A 14,537-nucleotide genomic window follows, 5' to 3' on the forward strand; every position below is an offset into this window, starting at 1 on the left:
CTGGGTGAAACCTGGGGAACTGGAAGGCAGAAAGGGAACCGGACTAAACTAGGAGGAATCGGAAGACAGGCCTCTTCACCCCCACCCGGGCCCCTTCAACCCACCCGGGCCCCTCCAGGAGGGCTCAGGTCCTCTGTCGCCACCCCGGGGGGCCGAATCCCCTTTCCCCCAGCTGGCGCAGACAACCCCGCTCTCCCCAGACCAAAAGCCTGGGCTCCGGCCTCTCCTCCCTCCACCCCCTGTCCCCTGCTCGGGCAGAGGTGGCTTCTTCTGGAGAGAGCAGCTGGCTCGAGTGCAGTTCTGCCGTTTTATTTTTCCTGGGAAACTCAAGGGGATGTGGGAACAGCCACAGGTGTGGTGAGGGGAAGCCCCCATCTCCCCTCCCCAGCAGCTGGGAAAGGGGAGAGGCCCAGGCGCCCTGGTCCTGGGTTGGTCCAGCCACTGTGGTCCCTGGGCCCGGTGGGCTGAGGGCTGAGGGTAGAGCCCCTGGGAGGGTGGGGCGGGCTCCTAGGCGGGGTTCGGGATTCTTCATAAAAAGCCACGAAGCTTGATTCCCCACGAAGCCCAGCCCCGCGGGGTGGGAGGGACGCAGAGCCCAGATGGGGGACCCGGCCCGGCCTGGCCCGTGGGATAAGTAATGGCAGAGATGGTGCCCGTGGGGAGGAGGTGGGGACGAAGCGTCGGACCTGGAAGGTGGGGGGGTCCCGGTGGGAGCGCAGGGCGGAGAGGCACGGCCCCCAGCCCAGCCCGGGCGCCTTCGCGTGGGGTCGGGAAGGTAAAAAACCCACGAGACCGTGACGGGCAGGAGGGGCCGGGGCGTGCGGTGCCGGCGGGGCGGGCGCACGGTGCGGCCCGCGTTCACAGTGACCTCGACGCTGGGTGTACAGTACGGGTAGAAAACCGCGGGCCCGGGCCCGGGCTGGGCGGGCCGGGCCGGTCACAGCCTGGTCTGGGCCTCGGGGATGTAGATCTCGATGCTGTCGGCGCTCTCGGTGGCCGAGCTGTGGCGGAAGGAGGCGGCGCGCTTGGCCGCCAGGAGCCGCTTGCGCGCTTCCTGCCGCTGCCGGTCCACCGAGTCCAGGGAGCGCTCCTTCACCGGCACGCCCCGGCCCCGCAAGGGCTTCTTTGGTATCGGCGGAGGGACCTTCTTCTCCTCCTGCAGGTAGAGGGAGCGGCACTTAGTTTGGGGGCGGGTCCCACCCGACTTCCCAACCGGCGCCCCCCCGGCCCGGAACAGTTAACAGCGCGCGCCTCTGACTCGTGAGAGCGGTTCTTGAGAGCGTGGGACGGCCCCCGAAGCCCCAGGGGTGCTTGTTCTGCCAAGGTCAAACCCACATTTATCATTTTTTAAAGAGATGGACTCGAGCGCCCCCTGGGGGAGCCGTTTTCCACAACTCGCATCAGACGCTCGCTCCCTCCCGGGGAGTGGAGCCGTTCCCTCCTGGTCCAGAGGAGTGCAGTTCCCCCGACCCAGGCAAGGCAATGAGGCCTCACGTTCCAGGCTGCTGGGACCCATCACTGACAAGGTCTAGTGAGATGAGGGCTGAGGGGACCTTGAAGGTCCCCTCTGTGCCGAGGTCCAAGCTGCCCTTCCAGTCTGCCCTTCTGGAAGCTCTAGTCTGGCTCCCTCAAACGACAGCTGGTCCGAGGTGGCTGGAGCCACCAAAGGGTTCTTGCAGCTCAGGCAGTGATGAGCAGTGGGACCAAGCAGAGGGCAGTGACCAAGAGCAGGGTCGAAGAGGGTCACCATCACCTGTTCAGGACTACCTTTGCTGCCCAGGGTCTCTTCTCCTGCCTTCCTCTCCCCCCCGCCCCCGCCGCCCACACTCTCTGGGGAAGGGCATTTTCCAGGGTCTGGACTCTTGGTTTGAAGGGACCTCCCCCCACCTTAGGCTCCAGGAGTTTCCAGCTGTTGGCCTTGAGTTGCTGTAGCTCCAGGAACTTGAGGGTAACATCCTCGATAGAGAGCTGCAAGAGGTCCCAGAAACCCGCCAGGTCCTGGAAGGTGGGCACGGGGAACGCAGTGGGGTCCTGCAGTGGAGGCAGACAGAGGGGAGGCAGTCAGTCGGCAGGGTCTGGGCCCCAGCTTGGACCAGAAAAAGCCCAACCCACCCTCACTGTCAGGAAGCTCAACCTGGGAGAGTGCGGAGGGGACTGGGAGGTAGGGAGACAAGACAAGACAAACACCTGGTCTCACTTCCAGGCACACACACACTCCAGTCCCCTACCAGGTACACACACCTGATAGGCTCTGTGCCATGGGCACTCACCATGCTTTGCTGACACAGCCGGAAGAACTGCTGAACCTTCTGGGACAGGAGAAGTTGTGTGCTGCCCACGGCACTGCGGATCTTCTCCAGGACTGGAGAGCAAAAGGAGATGCGGGGAGAGGAAAGATGCCTCTCCTTACCCAGCCTCCAGGAAGTCTGCCCTGAATGACTGACCCCTCTGTTATCTGGCACCGTCTATCCGTCTGTCTCCTCCGGCCCCCTCCCCATCCCATCCTCAAGGTCTTAACAAGCAGCTCCTATCCCACTTCACCAAGAAGACTGTCTCCCCAGACACTGATGTTTCTTCTTTCATACGATCTACACTTCTTGAGTGCTTATCCTCCTGTGTCCGCTTCCCTCCTATGTCAGAGAACAGATGGAAAGCAGTGCCAGCCTAGCACAATAGCCTTAGCCAGGCACTAGCTCTGTGACCACTCATTGGCAGAACTTTGTCACTCGTCAGTATATGACTCCTTGGCTCATTGAGAATTACCAAATAATGTCACGTGCATGACTCTTGTCTTCTAGTCACCATCCCATCAACTTGGGGATTCTGCGGTTAAGACTGTCTCCCCTCAGACTGGACTTGCAGGGAAGGGCATGTCCTCCCTCATGCAGGGCCCTGTCTTCCTGGCTGAATCTCCTTCTCCTAGGCCTCAGACGTGAGCTGACACTGTGCACTGCCTCCCCCTCTGCCTCAAGTCCTGGTCTCACACCTGGATCAGACCTGGATTCCCACACCAGCCCAGATGGGAATAGGGTCCCCTCAATCCCCATGGACTTGGGCTGGCAGCCATCTCCTAGGAGGCCCAGCCCTTTCACCCGGTCACTTTCCCAGTCCTAGCTCTGACCTCTGAAGCTGCTCCCTGCTTCCTTCCAAGAGCTCCCAACATGCCCTACTGCCAATGGGAGCCACCAAGGTCTGGGGTCATACGACCAAACTGTGAGAAAGGCACAGTCACGCCCAGCCAAAGGCCTCTCCTATCACATCGCGGTAGTGGCCGCCACCTCCATGATGCCTCCATGCCCGGAGTCCCCTCACTCACTCTCCTCCGGCAGTTCATAGTCCTCCGCCTCGCGCTCCATCTGCTGGCACCAGTGCTCCAGCTTCTCCACCTCCGCCCTCAGCATCTTGATGAACCACTCGCCATCCCGTGGGCTGGGGGACGTGCGGCCTGAGTCGGGGAGGCTACGTGAGCCGCGCTCCATCCAGGAGTCACGGCGCCCGGACCCGGGGCCGGGGGTAGGGGCAGGGGCAGGGCCGGGCGACCCATCGGTGGCCGGCGGCTCATACGGCAGTGGGTAGCCCTCTCGGTAGGCCCACTGGCCCTGCGTGTGGACCGTGCGGAAGACTGAGTAGGTGGGGGCCCGGGGCCCGGGCTGGGGCTCAGAGGCGTGCCTCTGGAAGGAGCGTCCGAACTGCAGGGCCTTGTCTTCTGTGGCCACGGTGGCCAGGCCGGCCAGGCCCTCCAGCTCCAGGTCGGCCTGCACGCCGGCTGTCACACTGTTGGAGCGCTTGAACCTCGCCCGCCTGGTAAGAGAGCTGGCGGTTATCTCTGCCCCTGCCCAGTCTCATCCCAGCCCTCACCCGCACCCCAGGCCAAAAGGAAACCTACAAAGTGATGGACATTCATTCACGACCTTTAAACGTATCAGTCCTTGCCACGGGTCGGTACCTAACATACCTACCTGTTGCACCGGTTCTGGACAGGGGTGATATTCAAAATATTTAACCACCTGTACTCCATGGGCAGAACAGATGCTGGCAGACACCAATCAGACGGACAAAGCCAAAGTGCTAGGGCATCACCCCGCAGAAGCTGGACTGTGGGCCAAAAGGGCCTGGGGAGGGTCCAGGGTGGTGGCTCTTTACCAATGAACACAGCATTATTTCAGCATTTTAACAAACAACGTGTCTTCGCTAGCTCATACCAGCTGTACGGGTATATCCTCAGTCCTATGGAGAGATGAATAAACTATAGCACAGAGAGGCCCACAGTCACCCAGCTGCAAAACAGCAGAGCCAAGATCTGGACCCTGGGCTGCCACGCTCCACAGCCCAAGAACTTGCCACCACGCCAGCTGCTAGAACATCAGGAAGAACTGCCTTAGAGCAGCTGGCGAGAAGGGGTGGGCTGCAGCTGGGAGGACTTCTCCTCTAGGGACCCCATGGCTCAGCACAGAGCCTGGCCAGACACAGTCAGCCGGTGCCAGTGGAGCTGAATTAAGTTGTTGGCAGGAATGACACAGGGCCTGGAAATTTCTTGTCTTTGAGTTAACAATATGCAAATCTTATGCAAAACAGAACGTCAGTTGACCTTGTTCTCCCCCTCCCCACTGAGTTCAATCAGAGTGAGGGCTCTTTTCTAGGAAGAGGTAAGTGCTCCCTGAGGCCCATGAGGTTGGGGTCAGATAATAGATAATACTTAAAGGAGAGAGAGTCAGGAGATGTGAGGGTGGCAGGGAGAGGTGAACAGACGTTTGAGGTCTGGAAATTCAAGGACCGTGAAAGAAAAGCCCATGTGTCCTAAGCTACCTCCACCCTCATATGGTCAGAAGAGAGAGGGATTTGGGGGGCCAGATTTAGGGGCTCCTCCTGCTTCCCAGAAGACTCCACCCCCCCACAACTTTAGCCTTCCTCATGCTGCCTGGGCCTTCTCTCCCTGCCTGCCTTGCCTGCCTGCTTCCCTCCAGCTGGCGGGCTGCCTGCTGGGAGCCTGTTGCCATAGAAACCAGGCCCAGAAGGATGCTGCAGGACCCAGGAAAGAGAGATGCACTCATGTGCAGTCCCCAGCCAGCCCTATGTCCCAACCCCCACCCAGAGGAAGAGAAAGCAGGAACATATCCACATTGCCTCCCATGTGGTCTTCACCTTGGCACCTGCCCTGTCCTGCCCTGGTCAGGACTTGCATCTCTCTTTCCTTTACTATTGGATCAACCTCCTTTCGGACACTGCTGCCTTCACTCAGAATAGCACAGAAGAAGAGCAGAAGACTGCGAGGCAGACTGGAGTTCTAACGCTGGCCTTGTTGCTATGTGCCTTTGGGAGGTCACTCACCCTCCACCTGGGCCTCCACTTGGGCCATCTAGTACGTATATATGTATGTGTGTATATAAAATACATTATATGATATATATGAATATATATTATATATAAACACACACACATATATGCTATAAAATGACAGGAATGAACCAGTACCAATGCCAAGGTACCTCCTCTCTCTAAAATTATACTTTGCAGGTGGGGGATGAGTGAAATAGGTGAGGGAGATTAAGAGGGACAAACTTCCAGCTACAAAATAAATAAGTCACAGGGATGAAATGTACAGCATGAGTAATATAGTCTGGAATATCGTAGTCACTTTATACGGTGACAGATGGGAACTAGACTTATCGTGGTGGTCACTGAATAATGTATAGAAATATTGAATTTGTGCACCTGACACTACATAGTGTTTTAGGTCAATTACACTTCAATAAGAAATAATAATAAAATAATTTTTTGAATAAAATAAAATGAAATTATACCTTTTAAAAATTATACCTTGTAAAATTATACCTATGCATATTTTAAGATCTGGGGCCCAACATTCCCTCACCAATCCACCCAGCACTGGAGTAGTCTTTCTAAAGCTGACCTCTGCCCAACCCATTCCCCTGCTCAAAACCCTTCCATTGCTCCCCATTGCCAACAAGAGAAAGCCCAGGCTTCCTGTGCTAGCATTTACTCTGGCTGCAGTCCTCTCTGACCTCATCTCCCTTGACCCCTCCTTGCTCCCTAAGTAGATTATACTGGCCCTGACTTCAGCCTCTGCACGTGCTATTCCCCTGCCTGACATGGCCTTCCTCCCCCTCACTGCCTGTTGGTTCCCTGCTCAAGCCCCCTCCTCTTCTGTGAGCCCCCTGACTGCCCCGAGGCCATCCTCCTACCATCCCTCCCTCAGCCGTCTTCTTGCATTTGGAGGCGGTCCCACGGTTTGGTTACATTGCTCTGTTTCTGGTGAGAGTTTTGTACGTCTAACTGAACTGTCAGGGTGCCCTCTGGCTCCCTTTAAATATTTTTGTGCTTTGAGCTCCAGTTAGCCTCTGGCTCCTTTGGCGCTCCAGCAATTGCAAACCACACAGGTAAAGGTGGGGCTTGCCCCAATAAATACATTAGTGAAGATCTGCCTTCCCTATTTGCTTTTCTGTTACCCCCATGAAACATGGAGCTGTCCTTTGTCATCACTGGGTCTGTGCCTTTCACTGTCCTCTGAGGGGTCCTGAGAAGATCACACTGTATCTTTTTTTTTTTTTTTTTGTCTGCGTTGGGTCCTCGTTGCTGCGCGTGGGCTTCCTCTAGTTGCAGCGAGCAGAGGCTACTCTTCGCAGCAGTGCGTGGGCTTCTCATTGCAGTGGCTTCTCTTGTTGCAGAGCACAGGCTCTAGGCACTCAGGCTTCAGTAGTTGTGGCATGTGGGCTCAGTAGTTGTGGCTCATGGGCTCTAGAGCACAGGCTCAGTAGTTGTGGCGCACAGGCTTAATTGCTCCGTGGCATGTGGGATCTTCCTGGACCAGGGCTCGAACCTGTGTCCCCTGCATTGACAGGCAGATTCTTAACCACTGCGCCACCAGGGAAGCCCCACACTGTGTCTTGATGGAAGTAGGCCACACAGTCTGGAACAGAAGCATGAATGCCCCAGGCTTCATGGTTCTCGAGTCAGTACCTCAAGTAGCTCTCTCACTTGTCTACTTGAAGGAAGACCAAAGAAATTGAGGAGCTTATGAGATTACTGGAAGCAAAATCTTCACCAACACTTCCAGCCAGGAGCCAGAGATCCGCACAGCACAAGCAGGAATTGGTCATCTTTGTGCAAGTGGCATTTAAAACCAGCAGTGTGAGACAAGATCACCCAAGAAAAGAGAAATGGAACAAAGATGCAAAGCCCTGGGGAACACAGATATTTCAGGGGCCAGTGGAGACAGCATAGCCCCAGGCATGTCTAAGCCAGAGAGGAAGAGGAGGAAAATCAAGAGGAAGTCACCTAAAGGCAGACAGGGGACCACAAAAGGATGAAATCCTCAAAAAAGGGTCTCAAGCAGGAATGAGCAGCCAACTGGAAAATGCAGCCAGTTGAGAATGAAAGGTGTCCATTGACTTGTCAATATGGAAGCCATTGGTGATCAGGGCAAGAGTCAGTTTGGTGGAGTACGGGGGCAGACGCAGATGGGAGGGGGTTGTCACGAGGTGGAGAAAACTAGGCAAGACAACTCTTCCAAAGGGCTTGGTTGAGAAGGAAGGAAGAAAGAAGACAATGTACCTTCAAGGAAGGGATAATCTGGTTATTTGTCAATTGTATCTCAGTAGAGCTGGAGGGGGAGAAAAAGGAGGGACATATGGATGGTTCTCACATGCCATATCCCCAAGGGGTAGGTAGAATAGTGGCCACCCAACAAAGTCCATGTCCTAATTCCCAGAACCTATGAATATGTTACCTTCCACAGCAAAAAGGACTTTGCAAAAATGATTCCATCAAGGGTCTTGAGACGAGATCCTGCACTCTCCAGTTGTGTCCATTTTAATCAAAAGCGTCCTTATAAGTGAAAGAGGGAGGCAGGAAAGTCAGAATCAGAGAAGCAGATGGGACAATGGGATCAAGGTTGGAGTGATTGCCTGTGAGGACTCAACCCGCCACTGCTGGCTTTGAAGACAGAAATGGGCTACAAGCCAAGGAATGCGGACAGCCTCTATAAACTGGGAAAGGTAAAAAAATGGATGCTTTCCAGAGACTCCAAAAGGGGTCAGTCCTGCCAACACCTTGATTTTAGCCTAGTGAAACCCAGTTCAGACTTCCAACCTCTAGAAATGTAAGATAATAAATATGGATTATTGGATGCCACTAAATTAGTGGCTATAATACTGTGCTGTAATAATACAGCAGCCGTAGGTAACTAATACAACCTGTAAAGAGAAGTCAATTCAAGCTAGAGAAGAGAGAGGCAGTAATCCAAGGACCAGATAGGAGGAGAACGAATAATAACCACTTTACATGAGTCAATATGCTCACTCCTCACATTAGTATCACCCCTACTCACAGACGAGCAAACTAAGGCTTAGAGAACCTAAGTGACTTCCTAAGACCAGATACTTATTAACTTAGTGCAGTCTGTCTGCAGAGGCCAGCTCTTAAACCATTACACTCCACTGCCTTCCTAGGACTGAGGGACATGAGCAGCTTTAACCAGAAAGGCAGATGCCTCAACCCCTGAGGCAGGACTGCTGGAGGAGGCAAGGAAAGAGGTGCCAGTTGGAGGCTGGTCCGGCAGTGGAGAGAGGTCCCACCAATGACCTCAGTCATTACAATGAAGTAAGCAGGGAGGTCGTCGGCTGGAGATTTGCGGGTGAGAAGGCTCGGGGAGGGAATGAGAATGAACAGTTTTAGGGAAGGTAGGCTAGCAGAGTGGTTAAGCATGTATGCTGTGGAGCCAGAATATCTGGGTCCAAAACCCAGCTCTATGGCTCGTGCCTCAGTTTCTTCATCTATAAATGAGAATGATAATAGTACCTATTCACAGGATTGTTATGAGATAATGTATCTGAGAAACATAGAACAGCACGTGGCCTGCCCACTGCAAGTGTTAGCTGTTACATGGTGAGGCAGGAGGGTTTGTAGCTCACACTGAAAAGAAAGGGAGGTGGACAAATAAAATAATGGGAGCGTAGCACTGAGAACCCAGCCAGACCATTGTAGTTATTGATGATTATGATTGTCGTTGATCACTTCCATCTGTTCTCCCACAGCACTCTGAATAAAACCTTTGTTATACTCCACATCACACTGTATTGTAGTTAGTTATTTACATATCTGTCTCCCTTACTAAATTGGGCAGTTCCTCAAATAAACGTTGGTTGTTTGGTTGGTTGGTTGGAAGGAAGGATGGTAGAGATGACGAATCATCCCCCAACATCCATTCTCCTTTCTTCCTTAGTAATAGAATCCCACAATTTTAAGCTAGACACATGGCCCTTTCAAATAAAGATTGTTTTACCTATCTCCCTTGTAGCTAGGTGTAGCCATGTGGCTAAGTTCTAGCTCATAGGTGACAAGCAGAAGTCGTATGTGCAACTTTCAGAAAATGTCCTTAAAAGGAGAGGGCATGCCCTTCTTTGTTCCCTTCTCCTCCCTGCTGACCACAATGTAGACAGGATGGCTGGACCTCAAGCAGCCATTTTGGACCATGAGATGGAAGCCACGTGCTGAGGGTGGAGGAGCAATAAGAGAGAGGTAGCCTGGGTCTGACACTGCGGAGCACCTACCAGCCCTCAGCTGACTCCCTGGACTTCTAAGCAAGAGAGAAATAAACTTCTATCATGTTTGAGTCACTGTCATTTGGGGGTTTTCTGTAACTCACAGCCAAACCTAATCCTAACTCTAACTGATCCATTTTCAGGGTAGTGAAGTCCAAGGCTTATGTCCCTATTTAGTTTTGGATTTGGCAGTATTTGCTGCAGTCTTTACCAATCGCTGCAAACACAGGAGAGAAACTGGCTTCAGTTATGAATCATCACTAATTCATAACAATGCCTTTCACAATATTTTCTCCCCAAGCCTTTTAACAAGGTTGAGGAGGCCTCCCCCACTCAAGTCCTTTAGGGTGACAATGCTCACATTCCTGATGATTCTGGAAGTTATCATGGATACTTCTGGGAGATGTTTCTCCTCTGATTCTTTAAGGGATAACACAAAAGGCTCTGGGAAGAAACTGGCTTATCCCAAGAGACATATTGTCCAAGGAATGCTCAACATCCAGGAGCTGTCAAGAAGTTTTGCCAGGAGTATCTGGCAGCAGGCTCGCGGGGGTGGGAGGGAGAATGGGCGTGGACATTTCAGCAAGGCTCAGCCATTGTAGCAGCTCCATCTCTGAGAAAGCATCTAAGAGCTTAAACATATAATCAATCAGGAATCCCCAAGTCCACCACCGCAGGCTTGGGGCTGGGACAGTGATGTCGAGGTGGGGCTAGGGTGGGAGACTGAGGAAGAGTCATGACCATCCTGGAGTTGATGCTGAGGAACAGAGGCAGTGTCCACACCCCAGGCTTGTGGTCAGTCAGCGACTCATTGCTTTTGCAGGACTGCTCTTGGAATATAACTTCATGAGGATGGAAGCTTCCTGTTCTTTCTGCACATTCCCTTTCCAAGGTCCCAAAGCCAGAAATGATCATGAAGCTGAGGAAGGGGTGGACTTCCAACACAGAGTTCTCCAGGGAGCCCTGGTTGGGCACAAGGGGATCTAAGTAGGGTTGTCAGATAAAATACAGGACTCACAGTTAAATTTTAATTTCAAATAAATAATAGATAATTCTTTTAGTATAAGTATGTCTCAAGTACTGTTTGGGAAGTACTTATACTAAAAATAATTCATTGCTTATCTGATAATCAAATTTAATTGGGTGGTATGGTGTTTTTACTTGTTTACTTTGTTTTGTTTTTGCTGAATCTGGAATTTAAGATAAGATCTTAGTGGCAGGGATCTAGAAGTGGAAGCCACAAGGGGATCCCATGATTAGAGAGAAAGGCAAAAATCACATAGTTTTGATGTTCTCAAAAGGCCCTAGGAACAGACTTATAATATCCAGCAATGACATCTGATGCATTGTTTTATCATGGCCCAGAGTGTGCTGGGTCTGGGAAGACAGGTGCTCTAGGATGCCCTGAGATGGGGGTGGTAACCGTTTCTTAATTATGCTCCCTCCCACCACAGGGTCTTAGCACCTGCTGGGCCTTATGCCTGGAACACTCAGCTCCCACTTGCACTTTGTTAATTTTTGTTCATCCTTCAGATCTCCACTCAAACGTCACATTCTCAGGAAATCCATGCCTGACCCCTCTGACTGGGTCAAAGGCCCCTATTACACACTCTCATAGTGTACATACCTCTCCTTTGTGGCTCCTGCTCAGCTGTACTTCTGCATCACTTAGGAGGTTCTTAGATTAACATGGCAGCGAGCTTCACAGGGCAGGGGCTGTGTCTGGCTCTGCTCACCTTTGTATCTTTGGTGCCCAGTACAGTACTTGACAGATAAAAGGGTTATAATAAATGTCTGTGGACAGATGAATCTTAGGTGGAGGTGCAGTGGAGATGGAACTGAAGGGGCACCAACCCCAACCCCTGTCTATTTCTAAGCCAAGTCACCACTGATGATGAGCAACAGAACGGACCCACAGACAACTCCCAGGTATAAGGGGCTATAAATCTGCACTCCTCCCCCAATAGGTTAGCAGGGAATACCTGAAAGGCAGAGAAGAAGAAACTTTTCCTCCCCAGCAATTTTTTTTTTTTTTTTTTTTTTGTGGTACGCGGGCCTCTCACTGTTGCGGCCTCTCCTGTTGCAGAGCACAGGCTCCAGACGCACAGGCTCAGCGGCCATGGCTCACGGGCCCAGCTACTCCGTGGCATGTGGGATCTTCCTGGACCGGGGCACGAACCCGTGTCCCCTGCATCGGCAGGCGGACTCTCAACCACTGCACCACCAGGGAAGGCCCCCAGCAATTTTTTAAACCAAAGTACAGAAAGAGAGAGAGAAATACTGGGACCAGTGAGACAGAAGCAAGGACAAGAGAGTCCAAGAAAATGGGGTGGCAGTGGGTGGGGGTCTAGGCCTGGATGTGTGCCGAGAAGGGCTGCTGGTATTCGTGGCTCACTTTTATGTACCAGCTGGGGCATGGTGTGCAGTAAGTCAGACTTAAAGTGCCAGGGACATAAGGGAGAGAAAGGACAGTGCAGGTGTATAACTAAGGATGCCTTCAGCAGACAAGCAAGGGAGCCTGGCCAGAAAGATGCGCCAGATTTCTTCTCTCCCCACCTGTCACCCCCTCTGGATTCCCAGTGTGATCACCTGTCCCAAGCAATTCAGTTCTTTAGACATTTATCCATAAACCTTCTCCTCTCCCCTGCCCACCGCTCCAAATCTCCCCAAGCACCTACACAAGAGCAAGGAAGACATTCTCTGCCTGTCCCCACCCTTCCTTGACTTCACTCCAAAGGCTTCCAAAATTGGTCCCACTTCTCTCTGTAACTGCTGCTGACAAGTAATCAATGTAGTGGACTGAACTAACTTAGGAAGTTCCCCCCCACCCCCCACCCCACCCCCATACATATAGAAATGCTGGATCAAATAAAGCCCAAAAGATGGTTTTGCTACAATGCCAAGCTTGAAAGCAGGAAAGAGACATCTTCAGGTATCAGAAACAAAAAGGAAATTCAAAACCTTAGTGGTGAAAGGGAACCTAAGCCAAGTGAGCCACAGGAATATGGGCCAGATATATCCTAGAGGCTAGATGGTAATGCCCAGGGAGGATTAAAGGAGAGACCCCAAGCCTGTGCATCCTGGGGACCTGGAAGGAGACCCCGAGCATAAAGCTAGCAGCCAAAAAAAAGGTTGTTTCATTTACAAATGTGGACTAGAAAATTCATGTCATGATTCAGGTATGTGGCCTGGAAGTAGGATGCTGAGAAATCAGAATATTAAGGCTGCTCTGGTTGTGGGTATGGGGTTTGAATGAGTAGTACCAGTGAAATACAGAAACCTCAAGCTGAGATATTAACTCTAAAACTGGTCCCAAGCTCAAGCAATACTTGAGCATAAAGGAAATTGAACCCAGGAGGAAGCAGTGGGCAGTAACAAGTAATAGTGAACACATAAATTGTTAAAACATGTTTGTAAATCCAAACTATTAAATGATAAAAGATATAACAACAACAGATTTTTAAAAGGGTTTTAAAGGCAGGGTTTTTTAAAGAGGTATAATCAAAATACTAGATAAATATAACATGGAATGGGAGAAAATATTTGCAGAAGAAGCAACTGACAAAGGATTAATCTCCAAAATATACAAGCAGCTCATGCAGCTCAGTAGCAAAAAAAAACAAACAACGCAATCCAAAAATGGGCAGAAGACCTAAAAGATATTTCTCCAAAGAAGATATAAAGATCGCCAACAAATACATGAAAGGATGCTCAACATCACTAATCATTAGAGAAATGCAAATCAAAACTACAATGAGGTATCACCTCACACCGGTCAGAATGGCCATCATCAAAAAATCTACAAATGATAAATGCTGGAGAGGGTGTGGAGAAAAGGGAACCCTCTGGCACTGCCAGTGGGAATGTAAATTGATACAGCCACTATGGAGAACAGTATGGAGGTTCCTTAAAAAACTAAAAATAGAACTACCATATAACCCAGCAATCCCACTACTGGGCATATACCCTGAGAAGATCATAATTCAAAAGGAGTCATGTACCACAGTGTTCATTGCAGCTCTATTTACAATAGCCAGGACATGGAAGCAACCTGAGTGTCCATCAACAAATGAATGGATAAAGAAGATGTGGCACATATATACAATGGAAGCCATAAAAAGAAATGAAACTGAGTTATTTGTAGTGAGGTGGATGGACCTAGAGTCTGTCATACAGAGTGAAGTGAGTCAGAAAGAGAAAAACAAATACCGTACACTAACACATATATATGGAATCTAAAAAAAAAAAAACAATGGTTCTGAAGAACCTAGGGGCAGGATAGGAATAAAAACGCAGACATAGAGAATGGACATAGAGAACGGGGAGTGGGAAGGGTAAGCTGGGATGAAGTGAGAGAGTGGCATGGACATATATACACTACCAAATGTAAAACTGATAGCTAGGGGGAAGCAGCCGCATAGCACAGGGAGATCAGCTCGGTGCTTTGTGACCACCTAGAGGGGTGGGATAGGGAGGGTGGGAGGGAGACGCAAGAGGGAAGGGATATGGGGATGTATGTATACATATAGCTGATTCACTTTGTTATACAGCAGAAACTAACACAACACTGTAAAGCAATTATACGCCAATAAAGATGTTAAAAAAAAAAAAAAAAGGGGGGCTGACTCAGGGCTGGAAGGCATGGGAACCACTGGTTCTGCCCTGAAGGAGGAGGAAGCTGCCTGTTGCCAGACACACCTGATGGCTTTCACACTTTGATGGCCCTTGAGATTGCTTTGTAGAATCACTCTTTTTTTTTTTACCAATAAAGAAGAATTGAACACACACACACACACACACACACACACACACACACACACACACATATATATAAAACATGGAAAATGGGAGGAGGGAGTTAAGAAGGAAATTAAAACGTTCCAAGGTTCTTGGTTTGTGCCTATTTCAGGGTAGAAATACTAATTTTAGACTTTATCAGAGACATATGAAATTAAGTATATTTGTTTAAAATTTGAG

General features: G+C 50.8%; 1 protein-coding gene across 1 annotated transcript in view; it reads right to left on the bottom strand.

The window, feature by feature from the left end:
- Positions 1 to 288: 288 nt before the first annotated feature.
- DLGAP3 (DLG associated protein 3) overlaps positions 289 to 14,537 on the bottom strand; it is a 61,195-nt gene continuing 46,946 nt past the window's right edge. Inside the window, exons 9-12 of the mRNA XM_060082103.1 lie at positions 3,317 to 3,801; positions 2,271 to 2,362; positions 1,888 to 2,031; positions 289 to 1,156 (exon numbers count right to left, since the gene is read on the bottom strand). Coding sequence (XP_059938086.1) covers positions 938 to 1,156; positions 1,888 to 2,031; positions 2,271 to 2,362; positions 3,317 to 3,801 — 940 coding nt within the window. The 3' untranslated portion in view covers positions 289 to 937. The remainder of the gene's footprint in view (positions 1,157 to 1,887; positions 2,032 to 2,270; positions 2,363 to 3,316; positions 3,802 to 14,537) is intronic.

This window comes from Mesoplodon densirostris, chromosome 2 (assembly GCF_025265405.1).
Source record: "Mesoplodon densirostris isolate mMesDen1 chromosome 2, mMesDen1 primary haplotype, whole genome shotgun sequence".
NCBI classification, from domain to species: Eukaryota; Metazoa; Chordata; class Mammalia; order Artiodactyla; family Ziphiidae; genus Mesoplodon; species Mesoplodon densirostris.